Consider the following 13,974-nt stretch of genomic DNA (forward strand, 5'->3'; position numbering starts at 1 on the left):
CATTTTTTAAAATAATAGGTGGATTTATGCAACATTTGAAATTTTTTTTACCTATAATGATGTTAAAAAAGTATAATAAACATATACATCTACTATTTAATATATAATTTGTCTGAAAACTATTATTTCTTGCATTGAATTGAATACATGCTTATGCACACAGAAATGTTCCTTCAACCTAGAATTTAATAACAAAACATTTGTAATTTGGGGGTCTTGATAACTCATTTTTTTAGATCCATTCAGCTTATAACTTAATTAATTTAATTTAATTTTATAAAGAAAAGCGAAATAAGAGATGAAAACTGATGAAAATAAATGCAATGAAAAGAAAAGCAGTGGTGTCTCACATACATAAATAGTGTAGAATGCAAATAATAATTTTTAATTTACAATAAAAATATTTATTATTTTCAAAATCAAAATAGACTACACAAATGAGACTTAGAATCTTGCTTTAAACAGAAAAAATCATTTAATTATGCTAAATCCCAGTAGCACAATACAATAAATTATGTATTTAAGTGTCAGACATAAAATATCAAAAGTGTGCATCTTCATAGTTTTTTTTTTTTTGTAAATCATCTTCATAATTTTTTTTTTAAATGTTTTTACACATTTGTGCAGGATAACCTGTTTTGTTACAGTTTACTGTAATTAATATTTACTTCATTTTCTATTATTAGCGTAAATTTAAAAAAAAAAAAAAAAAAAAAAAAACTGTACTTGTTAAAGATTTACTTACTTCAGTGAAAAATTTAAAATGATGTAGCCCTTTATTTAACAGTCTATAATAATTGAAAACAGGGAAATGAAAACAGTGAATGAATTGAAAACAGTAATTGAAATAAGTTAAAGTCATTATTTCTAAATTTTTAGTTTTTTAACTTGAAAATACCTTATTTGTTTAAAAATTTTAAGTTAAAAACTTTGGTGGTTTGGTTGTCTTTACCATGGAATTGCCTAACTAGAAACTTGCACCTGTACAGTGCAGAACAAAAAAATTTTTTTCGTTTTCCTTCTTCCTAATAAATACATGAATAATTTTTTTCCCCATACAAATATAATTTCCCCACTATTCCTTAGTTTCTGCGAGCTTTTTAGGATCTCCCTTTTTAGAGTAAAAGGAGAGAAACAGTTTCAGAAATATCATCTCAGGAATACAAGTAACAACAACAAACTTTTGACACTATGATAACACAATTCGAATTTTAAATCAAAAATCAAATATTTAGCAACAAAACAGTAATATTAAATGTTAACTTATAGTTGGTTCATAGAAGAAACTTTTTCAAAAATAATATTCATATGTTATAAAAGGTTAAACGGAAATCCAGAAAACTGGCACCAATGCAACAATTTGTCGACTAACATTGCTGTTAGCGATTGTAAGAAAATGAGTGATTGGTAGGCTTTGCTGAGAAAATAAAATTCACAAATTTCACTAGATAAGAGTACAAGTTTTCAACAAAAAAAAAAAGAAGGAAAGAAAGAGTGTAATATATAATATATTATTAAATTATAACCAATTAATATTTGGAGAATTTTATAAAGTTAAAAATACTAAAACATTTTGAATAATTTTGTCAAAAGAGAGAAAAAAAAACCAAAACATTAAACAAACTCGAACGATAAATGGATTCTGCCCACGAACTAGAAGGAAAAAAAGAAGAAAAAACTACAAAAGCAAATATCCTTCCTTCTTCCACCTCCACCACAATCTTTGCCTCTCCTAAAACGCACATTCCCATAGTTTCTTCATTCATTTAGCAACCTTGGGCATTCTAGTTTAGCAGGCTATTAATGGAGCAAATTTTAATGCAAGCATATTGCTCAGTTGATGATATTTCAACTGTTTGGCGATAAATTTCCGTCTAAAAAAAGTGGGTATGGCAAAATAACTTAAATTTAAAAAAATCTAGTTTTTCTTTAAAATTCCCTGATTTTTCCAGGTTTTTATCTAAATTTCCCTGATAATTCCAGGTTTTGAAGGTGGGTGGCCACCATGAAATTGCATAGCCATTATTATAAAAAACAAGTAAAAACTTCCAAATTCCAAATTATTATAATTAACGATAAATTGAATAAAAGATGTAAATGAATTACAAGGATTGAAATCTTACCAATAGAATGCTTTCACTTGCAGTTGGATCACAATCCATGAAGAACCAAAATCTTCTGACAACCATAACTAGATGCAAATAAAAGAAATTAAAAAAGTTACCTAACAAAGAAATGTAATTTCAACACGTAAAAGAATGGAGTTAAGTAAATAGTAGATACCCTCAATGCTTAATTTATGCAGGTTGAACAAAATACTAATACTCAACCATAATAATTATATGTAAAGAATGTGTGAAACCTCAAACTGAATAATTCAATGATAAAAACACAGTTAATTTAATCAAATAAAAAAGTCTGATACTGTACAGATCTTATACTGTAGTTATAAACCTAAATATTTGATAAAATAACACACTCTTTTTTCCAAGTCCTAAATGATCTACCTTCTTTTGGCAGAACCTTGAGACTATTTATTAGCAATTATGAACCCCTTAAAGAAAGATTATGAATTATTTTGAAAATATTTAGTGAATAAATGAAAAATAAATTTTTCTAACACATTGTTTTATCAATATTAGTCTTAAAATTGGGTTCTGTGTCAGTCAAAAATCACAGGTGTAGAGCGAAGTCAAGTTTAGTTTTTAATTTGATTTTAGAGTATGCATAAACTCAAATTGAATGAGCAGAAATATGATTTCAGTCATAATAGAAACAAAAAGGACAAAAATAAATGCTGAGAATGGCTATCAAAGAAACAGACTTATTTGAATTAGGTTATTCTTATTTGAAATGCATATCCTTTTCATAATTCATTCATTACATTGTTATTAGAAAAAACATTGCTTTGAGTTCTTTTTCTTCATACGCATTTTAATTAAATAATTTCACAAAAATAACGGAAATGTTAAATACATAATGGTAATTAATCAGGGATGAGATTAGCCAAAAGGCAAAAAAGCTGAATTTCCACGATAGTAAATTTTACGCAAGCGCAACCCTATAATGATGATGAATTCCAGACAGTTTAAGGTAATAAATAATGTGTTGACATACAATTGCATACTAATCTATTATTATATAAATGATTACATTGATACTTAACATTTAGTGAAAATAAAGATTACCAATTGAAAAAATAAAGCTGGAAATTATATTTTTCCTCAGTTCACATAAGAGACAATTATTACTTGAAAAACTACCTGGTTTAGCAAATTAAAACTACTGAGAATTTACATTAGTATTTCATTTCTTTTAATAAATACTGTTATGTGATTTATAGTAAATATATCAGTAATATTACTTTTTAAATTATATTGGAGAAAAAAAACTTTAACAATGGACCGAATCATTATGTTCATATTATAGTCTAATCTAAGTAGAGCCCTCTGAATATCAATAACAGTGAAGTAGAAATATATAGTAACTCCTTAACATTCAAAAATTTCTATTTTAGTTTGAAAAATTACATGACAATCAGTAACTGTTAAGATAATTGTTTTTCATTTGATAAGAATTTTGCATTTTACCAGCATAAATAACAGCAATTATGAGTATTTTGATGATGAGTTAATTACTCTTTTTCCAAAAAAAAAAATAAATAAATTAAATCGCTTTTCAAGTGATTGCTTTTGTTTGCTGTTTTTATCTTTTATGTTTACTATATTTAGTCGTTAGTCCATCTTCAAACATCTTTAAACAAATCCTATATTTTCTTCTTTGCAAGCACAGAATGTAAGTTTTGAATATATTCCCTTCCAGTTTCTCTGATGTTGTAACACTTACATATACTAATAATCATCGTTAGAAAAACAGTCACCTTTATAGTAACTAATTTTAAAAACATTACTTCTTACAAGAATCGCTATTGTTGATCTTAAAATTGCGTGAGTATGAATAACAATTATGGATTTTTAAATCACATGAATATGAAACTAGATATACGATTTTGAAAATGAAAAAATACAAACTGGGATATAGAATTTTTAAAACGCGTAAATACAAATCACGATTCATAATTTTTAGATAGTGTAAATACGAATCATGATGTGCAATTTTTAGATTGCATAAATAAGAATTATGATGCATAATTTTTAGAATGCGTGAATGCAAATCCCAATGCCTTATTTTAAAATCACGTATAAATACGAAAATCAATGGTTGATATTATAAACCCGCATGAGCAAATCAAGACATTGAATTTTAAACTTGAGTGAATACCAATCGCTACATAGGTTCTTAAAAAAGCGTAAATACGAATCACAATATCGGATTTTTAAATCTCGTAAATAAGAATCGCAAAGTACAATATTCAAATTGTGTGAATAAGAATCGCAACACGCAAATATGAAAAGCTATGTTTGATATTAAAATCGTATGAATAAGAATCGAAATATTAGCACATTCCAGGCTTGAGACCTCTAAAAGGTTTGTCAGAAGCAGCGTCGTTTGAACTACAAAAATCGGATTTATCTGGAGGGCAGGTAAAAAATTCGGAAAATCTTATCTGCTGCGAGTAAAAGGGGAGAAAATAGCTAAAATTAGTAAAAATGAGAAAGGATTGGTAGCTATGTAGTTTGAATTTTCTGTTTCTCTTTGAAAATCAGTAAATTTTCTGAAGAAGCGGAATACCTACAAAAAAAAGTGAAATTTTAAAAAAATCTGAATTTTCGATAAAAAAGCTGAAATTCAAGAGACAAAAGTGAAAAAAGCGGAAACCCGCCAAAAAGCGGAAAAATCTCATCCCTGAATTAATAGAATACAAATTGAGTTATAGGTTTCAAAAGTCATAGCTTATTAAAAAGAAATCCTAATGCCCGGCACCTCTGTGATCCCTGGAACGTTAGGATTCTGCAGTACACCACTTAGAAACCACTGTCATACCCCATCAAAACATGTTACTACCCCCCTCCAAAAAAAATACAACCAACCACTGTCAAACACATAGCCCCTTTTTTCAAGGTTCCATCTTTTAATAATCCTGTGGAAATAACAGCATAATTTTGAATTTATTGAGATGACGTGGTTAGTGCCTGAGCTGGTAGCTTTCTCTGCTTTAATGGGAGGATTGCTGGTTATGAGAGATTTATCCTGTAACTTGCATATATAAGCTTAATGTATGGTTGGTCACAAGAATCTAACCTAAGATCTTCAGCTTTAAAGTGCAGGAGCACAAGAGATACCTTAACCAAATGTATCACTATGCCATTAGGTAGAATTTTTCATCGTGTGCAGTTTTTCCACTTTTTATATCTCCCATTAGATGCATTATTAATGTGTTTTTTTAATTGTTATAATTCCACAAGCTAATATAAATAAATGCAAAAAGCTAAAGTTTTATAATTCGATAGGTGTTATTATACAGGGTGTTTATAAAGTCCCGGGCCCATTTTGATGTTTAATAACTCATAAAATAATAAAGATAGATTAAAATTAATAACATAAATGGTTAGATAGACTCAAAAAGTTTCATGACCCTTGTCAATGAACTTCCACGATGATTTTTTCCTAGCCATTTTATCTTAATTCACTTACGTTAGGTCTGATTTACGTCAGTAAGAAAGAGATCTATAATGCCGTGAATTGAATAATAATTCATGAAATTACATTTCAGAATGCAAATTTTAAATGAAAAAAAAAACACAAATTACCTGCTTCAATGGGTCAGATTTACTCATTCCTAAAATGATTTCAGACCTGGTAGGATGCATAGTTATAAGATCTGGGGTAAACGAGACAGAATGCTTCTCAAATGTCTTACCATAATCTCTTGTTGAAAAAATATAGTCATGAATGACGTCAGTAAATATATACTAAAATGACAAAAACAATAAATTAGACATTAGAAATGGTAAATGACTACATTAATGAATTTTAAAATACATAAAATAATAATATACTAATAGCCTGTGAAAATTGAAAATAAACTAACAAAATTATAAAATTTAAATATTACAGACATACATATTGTAAAAATTGAGAGAATACTTCTTACTTTAAAGTTATAAAAATGGTGAATAATATGTTTTTGTAATAGGTAGTTGTAAAACATAGTAATAAATAACATTGAATAAAACATCCTCGTGTTAACAAAATTGAAAAGCTTAATGGGTGAAGATTCTAAAAAAAATTAAAATTTCTCAAGAAATGACCTTAGTTTAGTCTTTACAATATACAGGTCCCAATGGTTCAAGAAAATAAGAAAAAATTTTTTAAATGGCCAGGTTTTAATCGAAATCGTCGAAACTGATTTTGGCCAGGACACTGGATAAAAGTGGTTTACATCATAAGTGGTAAAAAAATGTCAGAACTATTATAAATAGTCTTAATTTTTCTATTTATTTTTTGTTATTTATATATTTATTATTTCTCATCACCAAAAATTGGATATTCCTCTATCTAAATTGCCAACACAATAGTAATCTATAATAATTCAATTTATTAGGTTATCTTAAGTGATAATTTAAGTAGTGTTAAATAATTAAATATACATTAAGTATTTGTTTAAATTAATTTTATTAGGTTGTCTTAAATAATAATTTAAGAAGTGTTTAATAATTAATTAAAGGTTAAGCATTTACTTAGATTCATTTTGTTAGGTTATAGATTAGGCAGTTAATTGATAACAGTTAAGTGATAGATTAGGCAGTGCAAATTATTCATTAGGCACTTTTTCACTTCACTGCCGCAGGAAATAAAGTCGTTAATGCAAAGTTACCGGGTGAAAATAAATTCAACTGTTTTTTTTTTACTTAAAAAAAAAAGAGAATATTTTAGGTGATGGCTATTTAAAAAAAAACGAAAACATAATGATAATGAAAATACATAAATAAAACTACTGAGTTTACTTGCTCCAGTGAAATGGAAAAGTACCAACCAATACATGTTACAATAGTTATTTAGAATAATTTTATATTTTTAAAGAAATAAAAACTTTGTCATCAAGTAATTATTTAGATTAATTTCTGATACTTTTTGAAATGAACTGAAATTTTTAACACAAACTGTGCTAAAAACATAAACACAGTAAAAAAACATAAAACATGAGTTAATTTGATGAATTCTCATTACACCTAATGAACTACTGTGTCAGTTCATGCACTAGAATGGCTTAATTTTCTACAGTTACCATTTAAACACTAACAGGGTCCTCTCTAGAAATAAAATTCCTGGATAGAATCAGATTTTATAGAAAAATCTCCAAATTTTAGATTCCATTTTTGTTAAACTATTTTCTATAATTCCTTAGAAATATTTTTTTGACAACAAACAATTAAACTTACTGTTTGTTAGAAAATTTGTCAAATATTACATTTTAGATTGAGTTGTAATTTGTAGATTTTATAATTCATATATTTAAATCATTACATTATATTGCACAAAGATTTGAAAACTTTAAAAAGTCATTGCAAGATAACATATTAATTAATATAATATATTACATACGTCTTATTATATTTTTGAATGTCATAGAACAGCGGAGTTTACAACAACGAGCCAAGCTCAATTTTGAATTTATGACTACCAATGGTCGTTCAACTTCGTTGCCTTGTAATTTTGAACCCAAAAGAACTCCAGGATCAAGTACTGGGATAAATTTTGCCCTTGTGGCAGATTTTTTGATGGAACTAACCTACATTTGCATTACATAGAGAGGAAAACCATGAAAACCTCTCACTGTTGGACTGATAGCAAGGAAACTCAAGCCCAAATCCAGTTTGATTCTAACACAGTTCACCTCAGCGATAGGGGAATGCTCAATTCCCTAAGCAACCACAGCTCTTGCATCAGTCATAACAAATTTTACCATCATTAAAAACCAAAATTAGTTTATATGGTAAAGTTAGGATTTTTTTAATCAAGCAATTATTACCAGCATAGAGGAAAATATTTCTGAATTGTAAAAATTCAAACAATTAATTGTTAAATGAAGAGTATTTTGTTTAAATTAATATAATCTAAGAAAAATTAACCAGGTTAAAACAGAATTTCTACAAGAAATAAAAATAATAGAAGTTCTCATTTATTTTGAATCTTAGTGGCAACAAATTGTTATCATGAATTTTAAGACTAATTATTTTGCAGGTCTGTTGTAGGATTTTTCTACACATAGGCTATAAAAGTGCAATTTTTCCAAATCAAATTCCTCGATTATTTCATATTTTGTTGGCAAAGTGGGCAACCTATTTAAAACTATCTTACTTGAACACAGTCAGCTCTTTAATTATAAAATTGGGAGACAATATCAAAAAAATTGCTACACAATACAAAGAATTTTTATGGAAATAAAGAAAATTTAGTCATAAAAATTTAATTTCAAGGAAAAACTTGTTAAACCTATAATAGAGTCAGACCTCGATATAAGGTCATCCGCATATAAGGTCACTTTTTCAAAGTCCCGGCTTACTGAACAAGAATTCTTTGTTACAGATTATCGGATATATGGTCAAGATTTAAAAATCATTATCGCTTATAAGGTCATTTCTATCTGAGGCGTAGCATGGTGTCCACCACATGCATAGCAAATTGTTTTCGCCATGCTGGTTTTGGGAGTTCTCTGAATACTATGGATGACGAAACCGAAGAAGACAATATTCCTCTATCTGTTCTGATGGAAGATTTGAAAAATCGTGGCCATGCCTATGAAGAGGAAGCTGAATATGGTTTGATTGATAAGGAAATTGCCTCTACTTCTGAAGCTACGATTTCTGAAATTGTTTCACAAGTTGTTGACAGTGATCCTGAGACTGTAGCTGTAACCCAACGGAAAGCCTTCAATGCAATAAATGCCATACGAATTTTTTTTACAAACCATGAAGGAGCTGAGGAACATTTTGAGAAGTTACAAAATCTAGAAAACATTGTTCAAAAAATGAAACAAAAAATGAGACAGACCTGCATAAATGATTATTCCGAATAAGGAAAGGTGTGTATGTATGTACACTTTGTGGAAATTTGTAAACAGCTTTATTTTAAATAAAATAAAAATTTAAAATCTAACTTTCTTTAATTCTCTACTAATTCTGTTAAAATTTATTGACTTAAATATTTAATTTACGGCCGATCGTTTTCGTTTGTCTTGCCATTTCTAAAAAATCCTAATGTGTACTATTTACGTGCTTAGTTATGAACTGCTAATGAATTGGTTAAAAGGTCACCCCGCTTATAAGGTCACTTTTGCGATGTCCCTTAGGGTGACCTTATATCAAGGTCTGACTGTATTGTGATTTTCAAATTTTTTTCTTATAATCAGATATGACTGTGTGTCGTATAAAGTTAAAAAATAGAATTTGTAATTAAGTAAATAGACTTACATGACTGTTAAGTACTGGACTAATGTAGAACATAGATATTATAGCTGGTTTATTATCAGATATCCTCATGAATTGTGACTGCTTTTCAACAAATGTCTTCCCATAATCATACGAAAAGAAAACGCTTGAATTAGAATGATCATCTTGATTTCTATTTCTAGCCAAACAAATTAGGACATCACTTCCTTTTCCAGCCCAATGAACAGATAGTCGTTCATGACTATCATTTAGATGAAACTAGGTTAAAAATATTACAGTTAGATATATATACATACAAAACAATAAAAATAAAATATTAACTTTCTTTTGTTACTATCAGCTATGCTTAGTAAAAAAAGGAAATTACAGACTTTAACACAAGTACATATTTTGAACTAAAGATCAAAACTTAGTTTTTTACAATAGATGATGGGCTTCACACAATGAAATTAATGATTCTAGAAATTTCTCTAAGCCTTATAAAAGCTAAAAACACTTGTCAGGAAAGTTTTCAGTATCAGTAGTACCTAGTTTTGGTGACAACGAGGTAGGGCAGTGGCACCCAAATAGTTAGGAAGATTTATGTATCTGTACCTGTGCCAGTGTTTTCACTACAGCGCGAGAATCTTGCATATTTTTTTTCTTTTCTTACATCAAAAAATTATTACCGCGAGAAATTCGCGCATTCTATAAATCAATTTCAAAATTCGTGAATTTCTCGCATTTTGGAAAAAGCTTCGAATTACGCCATTTAGAATAAAATCCGTTTCACTTTTCTTCCTGGATCTTTCATTATTTTCAACATCTGCCTCGTTATCCGGCTTCTCTATTTACCAGCATTGTTCAGAACCTTTTCGAACAACAGAACACAACCACGGAATCACTTTCAGAACATATTTCTAGTTTACCGTAGGTAAGGTTTCTTCATGTAAGACGTTCAAATTTATTATTAAGATGGACAAATACCTTGTAAAGGCAAAATCTTCTATGATGATGCACCAAAAATATTCAATACTTTAAAAAATAGAAGACGTTAAAAATGTATTATAATTAAAGAAATGATTTTTTTTTCAAGAGTTTTTGTGTTTTTTTAGTTTTAGAAATCTCACTTAAATTTTTGAAATCTCACCCTGCTTTTGAGAAAGGGTGAGGAATTCTCACCCATTTTTTTTCTATGATGAAAACACTGTGTGCCAAAAAAAGTTGAATATTTTAGGTGATACACATTAGCACAAGGGAAAATTAAATATCATGAGGTGACAAACTTGAAGGGGATCTATAACTTATAGCCAACACTGGGCAAAAATTAAACATTTCTTGAAAAAATTTGAAAATAAAAAATCCTTTGGCAGTTGTAGTTGTCATGAACAGGGAACCATACAAAACCTGTTCACGCCAATCATGATAACTTGTTGCATGCTTTAGCAATTTTAGTAGGGTGCAATCGAAATTAAAATGAAAATATCACCACTGGTTTTGAGAGTTTTTTTTTGGTAATGAAAATAATATTTAAACTTAATTTTAACACTAAACTGTTTATAGCGAATTATAAATTCATTCATTACAATGACATTTCATCAATAAATGGGACCTTAAGTTAATTGACAATGCAATGGAAGAATTGCTCTAAAGGGTTGTACTAAATGGGAGTAGATTTCTGTATCGAGATCTACTGTAGAATAATCGACAAGTCATGGCAACTTTTGGGCAGCGGCTCACGAGAAACTAAAAAAACATCGTAGAAACGGAACAACTCAAACATCTACATATTTTTTTAAATTTTTTTTTGCCAGTTCAACATCTATTTGGCACCTTGGCAATTGCAGTTGGAGTGTCAGATCATGATACGGAAATATCCCCCTAAATGGAATAGACAGTATTAATATACAAATTAGTATTGAAAAATTATATTTTGCCATTAATGTGATAAAATCACTACTACTGATTGGTAAAAGCTTAGTTATAGCATAAGATGAGCAATAATAATTTTTGTGAATGTATTTTTAAATATTTTACTGATTTTTCTGCAGAAAAAAAAGTCAAGAAAATCGGAGTTCCACTTTGATATTGGTGGTGCTAAGTTGTGGAAATTGGGAAATAATTTAGCATTGTAAAGAAAGTGGCGTCGTAAACGGGCAACAAACCGCATACACGAACTATTGACGATTAAAAGGGCTCAAGTTGCTTAGTTTAATCAAATGTTGAAATAATTTAGAGCAACCTTTTAAGTAAGATTTAAAAGTAGCGACATTAGTTCAAACTATAATTGACTGAAGTAGTTTATATTGTACATATATATTGTAAGAATGCAAAGCAAAACAAATATATCTGAGCAGAGTTTATTATGCTTCATATTGTTCAGTACTACCCAATTAACAAAAAACTGCAAGAACTTACAATTGATGAATAATTTGTACTTAAAGATGGTTTAGCAGATGATACAATACTCCGTTTAATACGATTTTCGGTAAAATCTTTATTCTCATGAACAGGATCTGAAATTTGGTAAAAATCGCTGCGCAATTCATTTGAATTGGATCTATATCTAAATAAAACTTTGGAAGGATGACCAAAACGCTGACATTTAATAAAATTTAGAGAACAAAGAAATAAGAGCCATAGTAATCCGAGAAATTTTGTCATGATTTATTTGATATCAATTAAATTTCATGATCATAGAACTTGTTTACAGTTTCCGAATCAAGTATGTTGCCACCTTAGACCACAGGTTGCCACAATTTATTTTTAATAACCAGAATTCGCTAATGTTGCCACAAATTGCTTTAAAAAATTCAATGAAGTATAAAAATAACTTTAACTTAAACTCAAAATAGTTGTCGAAATAATAAATATGATATGATAAGTTATAATGCAATGTGCAAGTATAAAACGCAGAGCACGTCCATACAGATCCAAAGATGGGCCCTAAGGGCAGCACTAATTTGGGACTCCTATTCCACGTAAACGAACTTTTCATGTCCATTTTAATCCAAATTTCACGTACATTTAACAAAACGTTTAAAGAACATATTGATATGAAAATGTTATTTCTGTATGCATTGATTGACTTTTGAATCCTTTAAATGCTAAATTCAATTTTCTCTTCCCTAGCACGTAGCAGTTCAGTTTTGCAAATAAAGTTATGAGTTACAATCACGTATTCTATATAAAGATATCATGCCCCGCTTTGAACTTCGAGATGGTTATGCCCATTAAATTGTAAAATTTATTTTTAATTTTTAATTGCATCATAGCATAATTTTACAAACAAAAAAACGGATCTTTTTAATCAGGGGAATCGATGTTAATATGCATTTTATATAAATATAAGAAAAAATTTCTTCCTATCTTTCCTTTTTCTCTTCAAAGATACTTTTAAAGTTAACATCTATGTTCGGCGAAATACTAATTTCTCCATTTGAGAAAAAGAATGAATCCATCGGCTTAATATATAAAATTCAAGTAATATAGTTAAAAAAATTTCAATTATACTTCACTTTACATATTTCAAGTTTGTGTCCGAGAAACGAATATTGACTAACTTACATTTAAGAAAAATTGTCAGATATGACTGCTGTTTGTCTGCTTATGTTGTCCTCTCTCTGCAGAGCTGAAAGCACACTTTCCACCCAGATTTCTGTTTCGCTCTGAGGCTGCAATGACTAATCTTTCACATAGTTAATTAATTATTGCTTACCACATATCAATGCGAAACATTCTTTCCTCTACGATTTAAATTTACTTTTGCTTTAATAAATAAGAAATTTAAGTCACAAAGGATAGACCCAAAAAATTAAAGAGGTGAGAGACCAAATTTTGAAAAATACGAGTTTTCTTTTATTTCTCTGGAACTATTTGGAAAATTCTGCTCAAATTTTTTATTTTGTCACTTAAAATGGTATTCTTTCATTGAAAAATTGTATACCTTAGTTTTTCACCTATCATTAAATAAAATAATAAAAAAATAATGAATATTTACTAAAAGTTGCATTTTGCATGAAATTATCTTTAGAAAAACGAATTTTATAATTATATGCAAAACTTTTTAAATTCGCTTAAAATTTGGGATATAGGGAAATACGTAAAAACTAAAGTTAACCCTATAGTTGACCTAGTTTAAAAGCTTTGAACCACGCTCCTAAACAAACTATTAAAATAATGTTTCCAGATTGCAGCGACGTTATTTTGGGGGTCAGAAATGCGAATTCGTCGAAAAAAGGTATGTTTATTCAGAGAAAGCACGTTTTTGTGTCTAATTTCCAAATTTAAAATATCATTTGCACTAATTAGTTAGTATATTTGATGTTACCCTCTCGACCCGTTTAAGAACCTTTGCTGTCGTGCCCCTAAATGTTGTTTTCTCCTTTTTACGCGAGATCCACACCTAACTTTGTTGGACTGGTTTACATTATGCCAATGAAAGCTAGACTTCTCCCCTATGTATATTTAATTAGACTGTCTGGTAACAAACCCAAAGGTCTCTCGTTCGATCCCATTCTGCCCGAAAGAAAATCGTTTCATCTCTCCTCTGCATAGGTAATTCCGGGCAATAAGCACGCAACTCTAATTACTCAACAGATGATACTCCTTCCTTCTTCGCCTCGTCCCACAGTTTATTTTG

General features: G+C 28.9%; 1 protein-coding gene across 1 annotated transcript in view; it reads right to left on the minus strand.

The window, feature by feature from the left end:
* Window positions 1–12,091, minus strand: part of LOC107447726 (sortilin-related receptor) — a 59,736-nt gene extending 47,645 nt beyond the window's left edge. The window contains exons 1-4 of the mRNA XM_016062727.4: window positions 11,751–12,091; window positions 9,375–9,611; window positions 5,712–5,873; window positions 2,124–2,191 (exon numbers count right to left, since the gene is read on the minus strand). Of these exons, the coding sequence (XP_015918213.3) occupies window positions 2,124–2,191; window positions 5,712–5,873; window positions 9,375–9,611; window positions 11,751–11,996 (713 nt within the window). The 5' untranslated portion in view covers window positions 11,997–12,091. The remainder of the gene's footprint in view (window positions 1–2,123; window positions 2,192–5,711; window positions 5,874–9,374; window positions 9,612–11,750) is intronic.
* Between the last annotated feature and the right edge of the window lie 1,883 nt (window positions 12,092–13,974).

Source organism: Parasteatoda tepidariorum, chromosome 2, assembly GCF_982258835.1.
Source record: "Parasteatoda tepidariorum strain Cologne lab strain chromosome 2, Ptep-v5.0, whole genome shotgun sequence".
In the NCBI taxonomy this organism is placed as follows: domain Eukaryota; kingdom Metazoa; phylum Arthropoda; class Arachnida; order Araneae; family Theridiidae; genus Parasteatoda; species Parasteatoda tepidariorum.